This window comes from Nymphaea colorata, chromosome 6, assembly GCF_008831285.2.
Source record: "Nymphaea colorata isolate Beijing-Zhang1983 chromosome 6, ASM883128v2, whole genome shotgun sequence".
Classification (NCBI taxonomy): Eukaryota; Viridiplantae; Streptophyta; class Magnoliopsida; order Nymphaeales; family Nymphaeaceae; genus Nymphaea; species Nymphaea colorata.
Genome location: NC_045143.1, coordinates 610,355 through 626,832, shown reverse-complemented (window position 1 = coordinate 626,832; position 16,478 = coordinate 610,355). Strand labels below are relative to the sequence as shown.

At 39.1% G+C, this 16,478-nt stretch overlaps 2 protein-coding genes across 3 annotated transcripts; one reads left to right on the top strand and one right to left on the bottom strand.

Moving 5' to 3' along the window:
- Positions 1 to 43: 43 nt before the first annotated feature.
- LOC116256855 (E3 ubiquitin-protein ligase XB3-like) lies at positions 44 to 3,646 on the bottom strand. Of its 2 annotated transcripts, none has more exons than XM_031633374.2 (8): positions 3,129 to 3,646; positions 2,888 to 2,947; positions 2,648 to 2,719; positions 2,383 to 2,504; positions 2,107 to 2,247; positions 1,897 to 2,016; positions 1,052 to 1,310; positions 44 to 873 (listed from the first exon to the last, which is right to left on the bottom strand). In XM_031633374.2, exons 1-8 carry the CDS (start codon positions 3,312 to 3,314, stop codon positions 493 to 495), a joined length of 1,341 nt encoding a protein of 446 aa, XP_031489234.1. In that variant the 5' UTR covers positions 3,315 to 3,646; the 3' UTR covers positions 44 to 492. The 2 variants fall into 2 exon arrangements, with proteins under 2 accessions (XP_031489234.1, XP_031489235.1); XM_031633375.2 differs by having other exon boundaries at positions 79 to 873; positions 1,897 to 2,004; positions 3,129 to 3,639.
- Positions 3,647 to 11,787: 8,141 nt separating this feature from the next.
- On the top strand, positions 11,788 to 15,303 carry LOC116255488 (60S ribosomal protein L36-2-like). Its single transcript, XM_031631327.2, has 4 exons — positions 11,788 to 11,922; positions 12,604 to 12,714; positions 13,319 to 13,518; positions 15,011 to 15,303. Exons 2-4 carry the CDS (start codon positions 12,613 to 12,615, stop codon positions 15,039 to 15,041), a joined length of 333 nt encoding a protein of 110 aa, XP_031487187.1. The 5' UTR covers positions 11,788 to 11,922; positions 12,604 to 12,612; the 3' UTR covers positions 15,042 to 15,303.
- Positions 15,304 to 16,478: the final 1,175 nt, after the last annotated feature.

Here is a 16,478-nt window from a genome sequence, read left to right as displayed (position 1 = left end):
ATTCACAATCAAGAGAACCGAGACCAAGTTTTTTTACATGGCCTTCTTTAATGGCTTTTGCTCATTGCTCAACATACGGATATACAAGCATATATACTATTTGCAGAGCGCAGGCATGAGAAATACACGAGCACGCCCACGCACGCTTGCAGGTGCATGCGCGTGGACAAGCGGATATGCACAGAATACAACAATACTGCCGCTGGACAATGCTTTTCGGATTTAGGCAACTGAGGAGATTTTGAAACGGAAGTTTCAGATTAGCGGACAAAAAAAATACCTGCTAGCTTCATGTATTTCCTTCTTCATAGGCCGAACTTACGAAGGCTCACGAAGAACTAAACTCTGCCACCAACTTGGCTTATTTAGCAGATCCTCCAGCATTTGCATCCAGCACAAAAAACTGAACTCTGGGGGACGGAGAACTCCGCAGGTCAGCAAACAGCAGGGCCTCTTTTCATGCAAAAATAAGTGGAAATGGTGCGTCTTCCATCAAGGCTTATCCGCCAACTCACTGCCATCTGCAATCCTACCAGAAGTGAGAGTGCCAGTTTTTCCAAATGAACCCACTGCAGATATGCCTTTGAAGCTGCTGCTTCCTTCGCTTAAACTCCTCAATTGTCTAGACCTTTGACTTTTGGACGTGCCATCGTTTTCCCCATCATCGATTTTGGGCTTGGCAACTACAAGCTGCACAATGGTGCTGCGGCAAAAGGGGCAGGTGGGTGCGGCCGAGCAGGATGTAACAGGGTTTGGTTTACTGTGACAACAGAGGGCTAACGTGCAGTGGGCACACATCTGATGTCCGCAGTCTTGAACCTCAATAGTGCAGACCTGATCGAAGCAGATGCAACAGAGCTCAGAATCGCTAACCTGTGGAAAATTCAAAAGAAACAAAACAACTTGCATGAGTGAAAGAGGAACAAAGCGTCCAAAGCACAAGAAAGTTCTAATTAAGATTTTCTCGCAAAAGGATCAACATAGAGTTTCTATAACCACACACACACACACACACACAGAGAGAGAGAGAGAGAGAGAGAGAGAGAGAAACCTCCGAAATATTATCCTCCGCAGAGATGTCTGATTGGCAAGAAGACAGTGATGAATCAGCAGCCCCCTTTAGGATGTCCCTCTCCCTTGCTCTGTTAGCCTCCGTGAGAGCTCTCTCCAAAAGGACTTTGGCACCTGGATCAAGTTCACTGATGAACTTCAAGGGTGATGGCCAATAAAGTGGCTCAGCAGAGTTGGGATTCAGCAATGCTGCACATGCTTCATGTCTATACTTCAGTGCTACAGCATATGGCATCCTCCTGCGTATAAACGTCAAAGTTGGCCATTCAAATGACATTCATTTAATCAAGACGCTATGTAAATTCACAAAGTTTCGCTCCCATCATAGTTCACGGGAAAAAAAATCTGCTCCTAATACTGATGCGCTAACATGCCCTTAGCCTAATGGAATAACCAAGAATCATGGTCCAAGATTTCACAGATTATGTGAATGTTGGTTCCTTCTTTGGGATATGAATTTATCTACTTAAAATCTCATAGTTATATCAGTATATCTTATTTTCTTCTTTGCTTTCCTAAGAAATTGCTGCCAGAGTTGCTAAAACTAGTTCTCTGTTTGCAAGCTGCACGCGTGAAGGATCGAGAGCACGCAAGGAGTAGAGTAACAGGAAGCAGGACACTTGGCAAATAGCAAATGAAAAAAAAATAACATGGAATCTTGCCTATGGAATTATGTTCTTCTGCAAAACTAGAGGGAAACCAGCATGACATTCAAACTTTAGGCTGCTTCAGATCAAAGATCAGGCCAGTAAAACAGAACAAAATGATTTAAACAATGAAGCTCTGTGAGGAAATAATTGAGACTACAAAACCATGCCAGCATACCCTGAAGAATCTCGCTGACGCCGGTCTGCTCCCCAAGCAAGCAGCTCACGAACACAGTCCAGACACCCTCCCCGCGCTGCCAAATGCAAGGGAGTACTACCTGGAACACTGACCAAAATTCTGCTAATTAACACGAAAGAAAGTTCAATATTATTAAGAGGAAAACAAGTTCAGGCGCAGAAGCCGTAATTGGGCATTTCAGGAATCTACCCATGGCCGCCAGTGGATGCACAAACAAGCCCTCCATTGTCCAAGAGAACATGCACACAATCAGGCCTTCCAGCCCGAGAAGCCAAGTGCAACGGTGTGGCTCCAGTTCCATCTCTCACATTAACAAACCTTGCAAATCCCCTGCATAGCAGAGAAATCTTCGTTAATCGAAGCCAAAACATGCATCAAAATTTAAATCGGTGTTCCGTTTTCAGTTCATACTGAACCGATTATGAGAAGCATGATCAGGACTAAAAGATCTTCCAGGAGACCTACCAAGAATCAGCGATGGGTGTGGAATGGGCAGCAGAAAGAATGGCCTGTAGGCAGTCTGAATGGCCATAATATGCAGCATGGTGCAAGCATGTTCTGCCATGTGAGGAGTCGAACTTCAAGATCTGGAAAAGAAAATCAAAAGAGCATTCCGTCTCAATCTCTGTTCCGTCATCACCAAGAGCAGATGAAAAGACGCTGACAATTGGACAAACAGTTTCATAATGGAAATATCAAGAGAAAAAAAACTTGAGACAAATACACTTACATTTGCGCCCGCTTCTAGCAGCTTCTGAACGCAGGAGATCTTCCCATGCATTGCAGCCAGCATCAGGGGAGTCTGAACCATTTTCGATCAAATACATCAAGCCACAAAAGAATACCACAACTACCCTGAACAACAGATCAACCAAACTAGAAAAAGGAAGCACCAACCTTTACAACAAGAAGTATTAATGGTAATAATAACAATGACAATATCAGTAATAATAAGAACGTGATTCCTCACCTGTTTATGACGATTCAATACATCCGGATGAACCGATCGATCCAGTAACAAACTAAGAACCTGAAAGCAAAAAAAAATCAAGAAACAAAGATTCACATCAGAAGTACAACATCCGATTCCTTCAAGTCCCCATCCAAATACCAACCAAGAAAACAAGAGAACCAAAAATTCCAGGAACCAAGTTCGCAACTCCAACCAAGTCACAGCGAAGGAAGATAGGGAGAGAGAGAGAGAAAGAGACCTCCAGCTGACCATTGGCGGCGGCAAGGTGTAAGGCGGAGAGCTTGTCGTAGGTGGTGGTGGCCTGAAGAAGCAGCAGCGGCTCCCTGTCCAGAAGGGACACGACCGTCTCCACATCCCCTTCCCGAACTGCATTGAACCAACTATGGCTCCCCCCACTCACCGTGCAACTCATCCCCTGGCCCATTCTCTCTCTCTCGACACCCCTCACTCAGTAAGGAACAACAACCCCACTCTATTTGCCCTTCATGGGCATCGCCAAATTGGGCAAGAGAAGAAGAAAGATGTCAAAAAATGTACGAGCGAGAGAGAAAGACAGAAAGGGGCTGGAAGAAGAGAGAGAAAGGGGAACTAAGCCCCGGCCAGCACCAACAGCAGAGTTGCGTGATCATGGAGTATAAAAAGCTGAGTTTTTTTTTCTCTGGGTGCCCTTCCCTCCATGCTGACCGCGTGGGCCCGGGCAGAAGGCCCCACTGCCTACGGGCAGCTCACAGAAAAATTTTGATATTTTGGGCCTTCATCTTCTCAAAAGCACCCTCCTTCTCTCTCTCTGATATCTGAATCCCAGTTACACAGACAGAAGTGAGACAGAGAGAGAGAGAGAGCAGAGGATTTGAAAGAGAAAGAAAGCAGAGATTCTACCGTCGACTGTCAAATCGGAGACGGCGTTGGTCCTGACCTTGGGCTTATCAGAAAAGGGGATTTGGTGACACCCTCCGATGGTTAACCGGCATTCGATGCGATGCGCAACCGCGTTATACTCAATCCATCTCCCTGTAATATTTTGGGACTTTCCAACTCATTCAGGACAATTTTTTTCAACATCGATTTCACATGGAAAAACAGAAGATGCGAAAGTCTGAGTCTCATCTTCCATGGAAAAAGTTTCGGAGAAGAATTTCATTATCTCCCGAACCCTGAAAAGTTTCACTGAGTTTCCCTGTGTCATTTTCCATATGTCATACTTCTGCACCTTGCTTTCCATCGTCTCGTTGCATATGTCATGCTCTGTGGTTGTTTTCTATGTGAAAGCTCTCAAAAAGACAGAAATTACTGAACCCTCAAAAGTTTCGCTCAGGTCAGTGTGGCAGAACTGCACCTCAGGAAGCTTCAATGGAACGGAACTCCATGACCAAGTTACCAATCGACTGCTAGTCTAACTCGTGAACACTCATTGGCTCGCCATGGCTTCTCTGCAACAGAGGCCGCTAAAGGGCGACTGACTGCCTCGAGTTTGAGATCAAAAGATTGGATTTGACACAGGGTTCTCTCAAACCACAGATTTTAGAACCACAATTCTGGATCTTCGTTACCCACCAAGTTCATGAATCTCTCCCAATGGGAGTTCAAATGAAAGGGGAAGAGTGTGATTACAGATTGAGGCTGATTCTTGTTTTAGTTCATGGATCCTTCGAATAAGAAAGCTTAATGTGCATTATCATTTATTGACTTGACCCCAAGGTTTCAGAAGCCAAGATCTGAGACCTGAAATTCAGGAAAAGATTCTATTATAAATTCATGAATCTTTCAGGCAAGAGCTCTTAAATCTTTATTGTAATTCATCCAACGCTTCCGAAATCTCAACTGGCGTTCAAGATTGACGACAAATTCTTGCTGTAATTTATACATCTTCCAAGCAAGAAATCCAAAACTCTTATTATAATTGGTGACCTGATCTCGAGATCTCAAATCACGTTCACGGCCTTGGGATTCTGCCACTGTCAAACCCAAGCCATTTTTTGGGGAGCTTGTTTAGGAAAAGCTGTGGCTAAAAACGTCAAGTTGACATAAGTCTGTCACCATTTTCAATATAACGTCATTTATAAACACTCAAAATAACGTTAAAATCAATGCTTTAACATTGTTATTGTTGTTATCACTTTTAAATCGTCAGCAGTTAATAAAAAGTGACTGTTCTTTGTGGTTTTGCGTATGGATAAGTTCGTGGCTTTTTAATAAATAAGTAAAAAAGCTTGAAGCTATAGGAAAAAAATATAATATTTCCTGAAGATTATTAAATAAGATTATTCACATGATGGTCAAAATGATAAACCTAAAGTTCAAACTGGGCTTCCATGTTTTCCGGGAAGCATGGAGGTAAATTTGAAATTTTAAATTAAACTTTGGTTTTGCTCTTTTCTAATCAACCAAACAGATTGTTTCCAGTTTTTTTTATTATTAAAACAATACTTAATAAAAACGACGAAAGCAATAAAAAGTTACTAAAAAAATTAACGCATCTATGAGTCAGTGCGAGCACGTTCGCTTGTGTATGGCGCAGACATGTAGTCAGAATGACGTCTTCTTGTGAGGTAAGTTGGGCAGATGCTCGTATGGGCATTGTGTGGGCAATTGCCCACATAGACTTAAACAAAATTCTTACTTTCACATTGATCTTTCAGGAATTTTTTTTTATTTACATATTGATGTACTTTTAAAATATAAAATTTTATAGCTAGTAATCTTTACCATGCTTTGGCAAAAGTGAGATGCCTATGAGATTTGAACTAGCGACATGCCGCTTACCAGCCATTGGCGTGAGATTTGAACTAGCGACATGCTGCTTACCAGCCATTGGCGAGCCAGCTAATTCAGGGTTTGGCTCAATTCCTTATTTTAATGACACTGCATGCTACCAATGCTGATTTTTTTTTTTCAAAATAAAAATCCATGACTTAAAAATGAATTCACAACTAAATAAAAATATATTTCAAGTTATCGTTATATATATATATATATATATATATATATTGTTAATGATCCGAAAGTGTCGTTCCAAGGGAACAAATTTCTTAGAACCCTCTTTATAAAACGACGTGTTTGATTTGTTTTTGGTCGAGAGATTTGCTCATTTCAAGGTCAAGGAATCATGGAATTGCGTATTTCCCACTGTCAGCACCGACGCGCATCTCTCCTCGACCCTGCTACTTGCTTTCGCTGCTTCCCATTAATATTCCTGCGAACGACCAAGTTCCTGAACTAAGAGAATCTTTAGTTCAGAAGTCCCTGACATTGATTTCCTTGTGAAAACTTTTGAGATCCCAAATTTGGTGGTAGCAGCACATGTTGTTTGTCACATTTATCAGGAAACTGAAAACTCTGAAATTGTCTCACCGTTTAAGGCATGATTATTTTCACATATTCGAATATTCCTTCATCTTTTTCCTTGGTAAATCTAAAAAAAAATTTCCAAAGTTTATTTTTCTTTTTCTTTTCTCATTCTACATAAGATTATGTGAATATATATTGCTAATACATAGCTAAAAAGGTTCGATTGCTGGTGTAATAATTGAAGCAGATCGAGCCAAACAAAGTCTGCACCATAGGCGCCGAACTGTCTAAGTCAATACCTACCCTCAAACAAGTCGTGTAGAGGGGTGGAGTTTGGTCCAGCAAAATATATATATAAAAATCAGATTCGAAGTTTAGAAAATATAATATGAAAAGCATATGTCATAAACTTATACGTGCCATCTTCAACCGTTTAATTACACCAAACTTTTTTTTACATAAAAAAAAAAGTGATCGTGAAGAGTTAAGCTGATCTCTCCCTTGAGTGAGGCAGGTGAAGATTGAACCTACCACTGCATTCTTTGTTGCTGGGTCCACTCACTTTGACAGACTAAATTCCAACCCATGAAATAGACTAATCATGCACATCTTGATGCTGATCTGCCATCCTTGGTTAAATGTCTTTCAGCAAAAACCACAGTAGGTCCTAAAATATATGTATCTAAATATATATATATATATATATATATATATATATATATATATATATATATATATTGAATAGTGACTTTGGCTAGCCATCTAATATGGTTATCCGATTCTCTGCGACCAATGGTTAAAAGAAAAACAAGGAAAAAAAGATAATGGGCATTGCTTTAGGGGTCTTCTACTAAGAATACCAACTGGTTTTTCGCTTTGAGTGAGTAGAAGGCCCGAATAAAAGTTGAAGCTCTTAAGGACCCGAGTTAGAAAGGTGCTTGGTGCGGAGGAGCCTTCGATGCATGTCAACTAGTATACAGGTTCAGAGCGGCGGCAATTCGGCTCGAACCAGAGACTAGCAGCCTTCTTTTCATTTGATAACTGCAGTTAGCAACTTTTATTTGTGATCCAACTTATAGTGTAAAATACTGTTGAAGCGCATCTATTTTTGCTTAATTAATCTATATATGATTGAATGAGAGAATGTCTCGGCCAAACCCTGTAAGTAGCTGTAGCTCGCCTGGTTTCCTGTTTCTACCTCTAGGTTGGCATCTCAAGGAAGGAATACACAGTAAGAGTGTCCTTATCACTTCCAAAGTCGATGCGTTATGATACGCTAGTTGATAGCAGTACAGACTCAGCTGTGACAAGAACAATAATGTTAGCAGCAGGGAGACAGTTCCTGACTGCACCCAAAGTGTGAACCATAATTGTAGTGAGAGAATGACTTTGAAATGAGATGTGGGCAGCCAGCCTCGTGATGCAAGCACATGATCCAGCAGACAAGAAAACAAATGGTCCTTCTTACTTGCTTCCCATTCAAAACAATAATAAAAATACTCTCTCTCTCTCTCTCTATCTTGCTTTGTCACATACAAAATGTGGAAGTCGCTGCCCAGTTTTATTCTAAAAATGATAAGAAAGTTTAAGTTCAAGAAAAATGTCCCTGTAATATTTGGTTTCATGACTTAAAACTGTGGACTGTATTCTTAATTTGCTTATCAGGAACTATGATGTATGGCATGGATTCAACGCTTTAGACTATGTAATGCTCACTTATATGCAATTTTTGCTGGAAAATTGCATGAATTACTTGTTGGTCTAGCTTAAAAAAAAGATTCTGTTTCACCTTTTAAGGGCCATTTGACAGACAGTATCAACATATTGTTATCGTTTCATGAATTTGCTCTAAAAAGTAAGAGAGTTTCATGAATCTCTTGTATTTTTAAGACAATAACAGTGTATTCTTGTCGCCAAGAATATGCATAGAAAACTTGGTGGCTCGTAGAAGTACTAAAAAATGTTCACTAAAATTTCAGCAGAACATCACGTGCAAAGGATCAGTTTTCCTTATAACAAAAGAGAAAAAGAAAAACTCAAAAGGCGATGCATATAATAGAAGCAAGAGAAAGGCAGGAGCTCCATTTTTACTTTAGAGGATTCTTTGTTCGAGAAACCACTGTAGAAGGCCATGAAAATGATGGCAGGAAGAGAAAGTTTTGGAGCTTCCTTCACTGTCGAGATACCTTTCCCGATCCTCTTCCTAATTTTCGTGTTTGCAAAAGATCTGCCATCACTTTTCAATCTTTTTTTTGTTTTCTTAATTAGAATTCTCGGTTCTTTATGCCCATGATGGCATTAAAAATACAAAATTAAAAAAATAAGTCCTCGTAACAAACAAGCGGACTTTTGTGTAACAGTGGGCCATGTGAACCGTATCTTTTTTTTGTAAGGTCACAAAGCATCCACTTTGCCATTCTCCATAAATGTGTATGTGTGTATGCATCTGCTAATATATATATATATATATATATATATATATATATATATATATATATAGAGAGAGAGAGAGAGAGAGAGAGAGAGAGAAATAACATTTACATAAATTAAGCAAAAAATTGAACCTGAAAAAGAAATTATATTTAAAAATCAGTTCTTAATTCTTGTAAGAAGTTGAAGGTATCGCCACTTCTCCGAGAAATTAACCAGACTGAACTTAGACAGCATCATTCTTATAAATAATATTGTTCTTAGAGTTTCATGAATGTGTATGTGTAGAGAGAGAGGGAGAGAGAGAGCTCTTACAATAAAAGACTCTAGGGCTTCACCCTCAGTCCTTGGCCTCCGATGCCCATTGAAGAGTAATGCTAATGCTTATGAAAATCGAACTTTTGATTGACAAAAGAGGGAGATCTCTCTCTCTCTCTCTCTCTCTCTCTCTCTCTCTTTTGCTCTTTAATTGTTTACTATCTCGCTGTACTCTCATACATTAAACTCTTAAGTATGACCCGAAAACTTTCAATATATATATATATATATATGCTACAAAAAAAATAAGTATGTTATTGCCTTTCACCGACGGCGTGTAATCAACGCATTGGTGATTCCTTGTAGGTACATATTAAGCGCTGGCTTGGAGCACTTTGAAAGTTTGTAAAGAAGACAAGACGCCTAGAAGAACGGAAGTTTGTTTAGTTGGGGAGGTTCAAACTGATGCCAAGGACATCGGCCAACTCCAAAGAGAAAGAAAATGGGGAACAAGATGCAGCAAAGTTGAAATATTTTAATGATTCCGAGGAGAAAACGAAGTGGGCAGCGGCTTAATGTGGACTTGTGAACGATTGTAGCCCACTTTGCAGTAGTAGAGGACAGATTGGGCCTTGAATCATGCATTGGTGTTCAATAAATTGATACGCAATGAAATCGTAATTGCTTCCTCGAGAAAGAACCTTGTAAGATGTGTTTGATAGCTTCGGATTTGAGATCTGCGAATGTCACAGATCCACAGTGATCTTAAACCCATGGATCTGTAATCCAACCCCCTCGTCCCCGGATTACAGCTCCATAACTTTCAATCTACAATTATGGAAGTTCACTGTTTGCTTATGCCATGGATTTCATGCTTGTTAGATTTGATCTAAGGCTCTCCAAAATAGCTGTAAGGCCCAGCTAGCTAAGCTTGGGCTGGTTAGCATGTAGCTGACCCAGCTAGGCTCATGTGAAAGTGTAAAGGAACCGAGTACAGGCTCAGGATGTAGGCATAGTTGGGACAGCGTCCAAGCCTCATGATGTGATTCCTTTCACCAAGTAGAGAAGGACAAAAATGATATACATGGATCCACAAGGTCCGGTTGATCATGAAAAGATGTGATGCAAGATCCAAATGATTTCACATGAACAATTTTTGATCAGTTTTTCAGCCTTAGCGAGGGACAATAACCGGCAGGTTCAGCCTTGACCCGAGGAGCACCAAGAAAGGCTGGATTGGGCTCGGACCTTGGCACTTTGAGTCTGTTCATATCAGATCATTAGTTTTGGTATTGCAATGCATAAAAATAGATGAAAAGAACTTGCATATGCCCTTTTGGATACAGGTTTTTACGTGTGATCGATCGGGTCTGGATTATAAATGGATCTCATTTAAGTTCAGACTCGAGGTGCCTAAATCGACCATTCAAATAGACAATTACATGTTATATCAAGGTCAAAAGTGCTTAGATGGAAGTGCAATTGAAGGGGAATAGGAACCTTGGTTCTTCACCACCCGGGCCGGCCCAATGCTTTTTTTCAGACCCAAGCCTATGCCCAAGTCGGGACGAGTACCAGGTACTTGACCCGACACCCGACCTTATCCTTTAGGAATGCAAAAATGTGTTCTAGATTGGCATGTTGTGCTTTTGAATGCATTCCGGGGATCTTTAACTGAGAATCATAAAAAGAGAGTGAAAATAATGACATTTTCAAGTTTTGTGACAACCTAGCTCTTTATTCAGTTTGTAAAGCATAGTTAATTTATGCCCTTTAGAAAATGTTATGATGTTTTGTCAAAACTAGGTTTTTTCTCAATTCAAGATTTGACTGTGTCTCGAAACGACTTAAAACACTGTTTTGAGGGCAAAATGATTTGAAGATTGTTATAATTGTAATAAGAAAAGAAATGACAGTGATAAGTGGTTAATTTTTGGGGCAGATTCATATGACTCTCACATAGTCTTCTCTCTATCAAACCACTTTAATGACTTTCACAAAACTTCTTGATTTGGAAAATGAAAAAAAAAAACATACCAAATCTCAATTTAAATGTATGATTTTGATTCTATGCAATTCAAAAGCATACACCCCATTAAAGGCTTTTGTACAAGAACGCTTGAAATTTAATCTTGTGTGCAGTTGAATAAAAAACTCGTAGATTCATTACTAGAATCTATAGTAGAAGAAGGAATTTAGTCGTGTTTTGCAAGTATTTCAGATCTCATAATGTTTTAGTTTGTCTCAATGACGTTTTTAACAATCTAAAACTTGGTTGGCATGATTGATATGACAAGAATCAATAAGATGTCGATTGTTTTCCGTTGACAAAGCATGTTCATTTGAATTTCCTTGAATCAAATCTTATATAGGAAAACACTTGCAATTGTAAGATCATAGGGGTACTTCCATATAAAACTACAATCGGGTAATAGTTGAGTGACTAAATTAAACTCAAATCTAAGAGCTCAAATCCATTTAAAATGCATTTTGGATCTTACTTTAGGAGCCCAAATCTAAGAATAACTAGGGGATTCAAACTTTATAGTCTGGTACATATGTCACCTGAGTGCGGGGTGCGGGAGCAGCACATCCCAAAAATTTAAGTGCGGCGGTGCGGCGAGAGTTTTTTTTTATTATATATATAACAAAATAAACATGTATATATTATTATTACTATATAACATACTTCAATAGTTGAATTGCATAGAAAAATATTACAACATATATTATATAAGTAATTTAGTAATTCGACATTTTAAGGAAGGGCACCCATATCTTGCAACAGTAAAATACAAGAGCATCCGGAATTTGTAGGCAAACCTCGATAGGTTCATTACCACGGTTTTGGTCTTGGATCCCGTTATAAGATCCGGATAGGATTCGAATGGGATAAATGAGGGAAACTTGCAAAGAAACGTTGTCTATATTTGTAATTTGCCTTCCCGCGCGGCACCCGCCGTATAACTACGTCTAGGGTTAGGGTTTTGGTTTTTCTTCTCCGTCCGTGTTGGTGAGCTTCAGGGCTGCTCGATCTCTGGCGGTTCAGTTGGCGGGTAATTTCTCTCTCGATTTGTATGTGATCATTTCTTAGATCAGGAAGCAACCGTAGTTCGTATCGTAGTTGTATTCTCTTCTTGCTCTGATTTTTTTTAGTTGGAGGGAGTCATGATATATTCTTTTTGTTCATTATGCTATGCTTGGTCCTCTCCCATTTCCGTTAGGAATTTGATGAATAAAATCTCCTGTTTCATCCTCAAATGCTAGACCATCTCTCTCTCTCTCTCTCTCTCTCTCTCTCTCTCTTATTATTCCTGTTATTATGAAATGAAGACTTTTGGATTTCTGAATATTGGCTTTCTTCATCGGTGGAGTTTGCTTTTGCTTGCAATTTTAGGTGTTCCGATTTTGGATTTGTCTCGTTGGAGGGAATGCTTCATAGGTTGTTAAATTAACTGCCATATTTCGTGGCTTAGTTGATTGACCGTGGAGTAGTGGGGTCTTCGCAATTTCTGAGATAAAAATTCCTTGATAGTTGATCCTTCCGTTTTTTTTTTTTGGTGCACGACAGACTGGGCATCAGAAATCTTTGGTTTTCCCTTTCATTCAGGGAAATTCCACTGGTTTTGGTTTCTTGTGAGATTAGGATGTGTTCGGAGCTATATATAAAGGGCAATACGCTCACACGGGCAGACGTGGTTCCTTAATCCTTTCTTTCTGCTTGTTTTGATTTGTAGGAGGTGGAGATGGCCCCGTCGCAGCCGAAATCAGGGCTCTTTGTCGGGTTGAACAGAGGTCATGTAGTGACGAAGCGTGAATTGGCTAAACGCCCATCGGATAGAAAAGGGGTATGTTGTTGCGTCCTTTTATTCAAAGCCTTGTTGTTCTTTGTTCTTTTTCATTTTCCATTTTAATTATTTTCTTAAGTTGGTTATAGGTGTCCGCACTAGTGTTTCAAATCTACTTTTCATGATTTGCCCCACAATTATGTTCCACAAGGATCTTTATATGCATATGGGTTAGTGAAAAGGTAGGTTAAAGACCCATAATCAGTTTCGGTTTTTCTTTTCCGTTTAGCTCAGTTAGGGGAATGAACTTTTGAGCTAAATTTTGCAATTTTTTTTCCCACGGTGCGTGTTTTGTTATTTCTTTTTCTTTTTTAATTATTTGATGGAATTGGCTAATGGAATTTGAGTTTTCATCTGTACTAATGCTCTTGAGGAGCTGAGCGATCCTTTATATTATACATTCTGTTATATATTGGGAAGCCCTTAACAACAAATAACGAGTATAACGTTGTTTTTTTATTTTGATAAAACTTTTTTTTTTCTCTTGTGGTCAACTTCTTTAGTTGATGGCTCTGTCCTCTTCCTAAATTGTACTAGTTTGTTATTTGCGATGTCCTGGAACTATTCATCTAATTGATTTCTTCGAACGTTCTTTATTTTTCAGAAAAGTAGCAAAAGGACACATTTCGTCCGGAACCTTATCAGGGAGGTTGCTGGATTTGCCCCCTATGAGAAGAGGATAACTGAGCTTCTTAAGGTTGGGAAGGACAAGCGTGCTTTGAAGGTGGCAAAAAGAAAGCTGGGCACCCACAAAAGAGCCAAGAAGAAGCGTGAGGAGATGTCTAGTGTTCTCCGCAAGATGAGGTAGTCTTATGTGCTGACTGCACACACACACACATATTGTGTTCAGTTATTACCTTCTTTTTTCTGTGCACTCCTCTGAATCACCATTGGGATGCATTTTAATGTATATAAGCAGTCCCCCTTTTTCTTCAGCAAATTACACCACTTTATGTGCTTGGTGGATGCCGTTGTTGGTCTCCTAGAGATGAGCTCAAATTGTAAATTTTTAAGAAGTAAACCTAATGACAGGAACCAACAAGTAGGTGAGAGTTCTGCGTGGTGAAAGATTCGATAATGAATAAAAAGGAAGAGGTTCACATCGAGCCACATAAAGAATCTGTGGGATCAAACTAAGTGGAGGTTCAGAGATGACCAATGAGTTGGATTGGATTTCCAAATTTCATTCAATAAGAGCGTCAGTCACCATTGGATCAAGATACTAGTACTGATTAAGTGGAATATATACTTTTTGAGGATTTCCTATAGATGATCTCAGTTTCATTTTAAAAGTTTGTACCTCCCAGTTTTATTTATGTGCCTATTTGAGAGATTTGGTCCAGAATATGCCTGAATGAAACTGTTTCTGACCGATGTTGTTAATGCCTCACTTAGGCACAACTCCAACTGCTTCTCTTAAGTCCAGTACTTTGGTGATGCAAGGTATTGGTGCTCTTGCCTAGCTCAGTCCATAGAAGTTGAAGAAACACTCAGTGACTCAACGGTGTTCTTAAAGACACTTTAATGAGGATGAGGTTTAAATAGTGCTGGAGACTGATGTGGTGCACATTTTTAAGTTGTGGAAACCGAATTCCACTCTTCCTTCCACTCAAAATGGCTGTTTTTTAAGTGAACATTTGAAACTAGAACCTATTGTATTGATTCAGTTCTCTTGAATCTTTAATGCTATAACATTACATTTGTCTTCAATATATAGGTATAATATAAATTCACATAATATTGACTGTTATGTTGTTATATGATGACTATATCACTGTTAATCATATTATATAACATAACAATTAATAGCTTAGTATATATAATAGTTGTTTTCACACTTTTTAACATATATATTAAGTTATATATGACAATCTGAAATATCGTATAATACAAATTATATAATAATGACTGTATGTACTATAAATTTATAATCATTTAAACGGTCGCCTAGCGACTTTGGTTACATAGTTTGTGACTACAAATGTTGATATGGTTTAACCATTAATGCATGTTGGTAGAGATTAAAACGGATTTAGATAAAGCTAAATCTTTTTGGGGGCGACCTATAACTTGTTGCGTTGACAAGGCATGTGCACAAATTTCCTCCAGGCTGTTTAATTATTCTTTTATTGTTTACATTTGTTCATGGGTAGACAAATGCTGGATTGCTGTTACTTTGTGTTCGTAAGAAGTGAGGATCTTGTTATGTCCCTGTAGATTTATTCCATCACCAAATGCAGACAGCTTTCAACCGCAATTCTGATTCTTGGTGTCTTTTTTTTTTTCTTTCTTGCAGGTCTGCTGGTGGTGGTGAGAAGAAGAAGTAAACAGTTCAGATGTTGTGTGTCAAGCGAACTGGGTTAACGCAGTTTTGCAGTTAGCAGTTGCAGAAAACAATTTTCTTCTTTCGTTTTCTGATGCTTGTAGTTTCAGCTGGTCATGAGTGGCGTACAAAGAAATTTATCTGGTTTGTTTCAAATGACAATTTCTTTTGCCCGCATTCTGCTTTTCACGCGGCTAAATGTTGAACGTGAACATGATTTGAAGCGGAGTAAGCAATAGTGCAAATCATCGGCAGATTTCTGTTTCTGTTTCTGCTCCGCTACTGTTTTAGCATTGCAAAACTTTTTATATTGAGGAGCAACTCCCCACACAAGGCCACTGTTGCCTGTTGGTATTCATTCTTTTACATCTTAACAGGATCCTCCTTTGACATGGAAAAAAGCAAAGAATTGCTCATGGGTTTGGGTTATCTTGCGTGTGTTCGTGGGCGCCGCAACCTTCTCATAAGAGTTGTTCGTGGAATTGGATCCAGAGCAATGGAGTTTTAGTGGTTCAGGATTTGCTTGTTCAACCAATATGACTGGTGAAAAGCTTCATACCAAACTAATGATTTGTAACACTTGGTGTATCATACAATTAGGACGAGGTTGGTGTGTCTTACAACTAATGATTTTAGGAAACAAATTGAAAACTTGTTTCCTAAAATCGTTTCCAAGAACCGCTGGAATTGGAGCCGTCAAAAGATTCGACTAATGGCGATCGCTAGGCAAAAATTGGAATTGCTTTACATGAAATATCACGGTAAGATGCCCCGAACTATATCCGGGCAATTTTTAGTGTTAAAATATTTCATTCGTGCATGCCAAATGCGCAACTTGGTTAATTTGAGGCTGGCATATCAAAATTGTTTGAAATAAGGCAGTTTGATTATGGTTGATGGTCGACATGCTGTTGGTGGCCGTGGTCTCTGTCATCGACGTTGGTTGTGAAGTAAACTTTCTCTTGTCTCTATTTGTTCGATTTTGCAGAGAGCAGTAAAAAAGTGGCAGCTTGAGTAGATGGTCAAGGGCGGAGCCAGAAAATTCTAATTACAGATTAATATATATATAATTTAAATTTTTCAAGGGGCATCTATATATATAAATGAAAAAAAATTGCTATAAAATTTCATCATAAAACAAACATGTTTTACGGGTCAGTATGGACAATTGCCCACACCATGTCAACACCTGCCTCCACCCCTGATCACGGGAATGGTGTTGGAAGAGGCAATGTAAACCCACAAGTGGAGTTGGTGATACCAAGCTTTCATGCGCTTGCAGCATCTACCTCGATCTTGGACTCACTAAAATTCATGTCTTCTTATATGCTCTAGATCTTGGTGAAGTGGTAATACAATGATTGAGAGAGACAGAGAGAATCACTTTTGCTTTGAATTCTTCTAGTCTATACAGACCAAGTGGAGAAAACAAATTTGACTT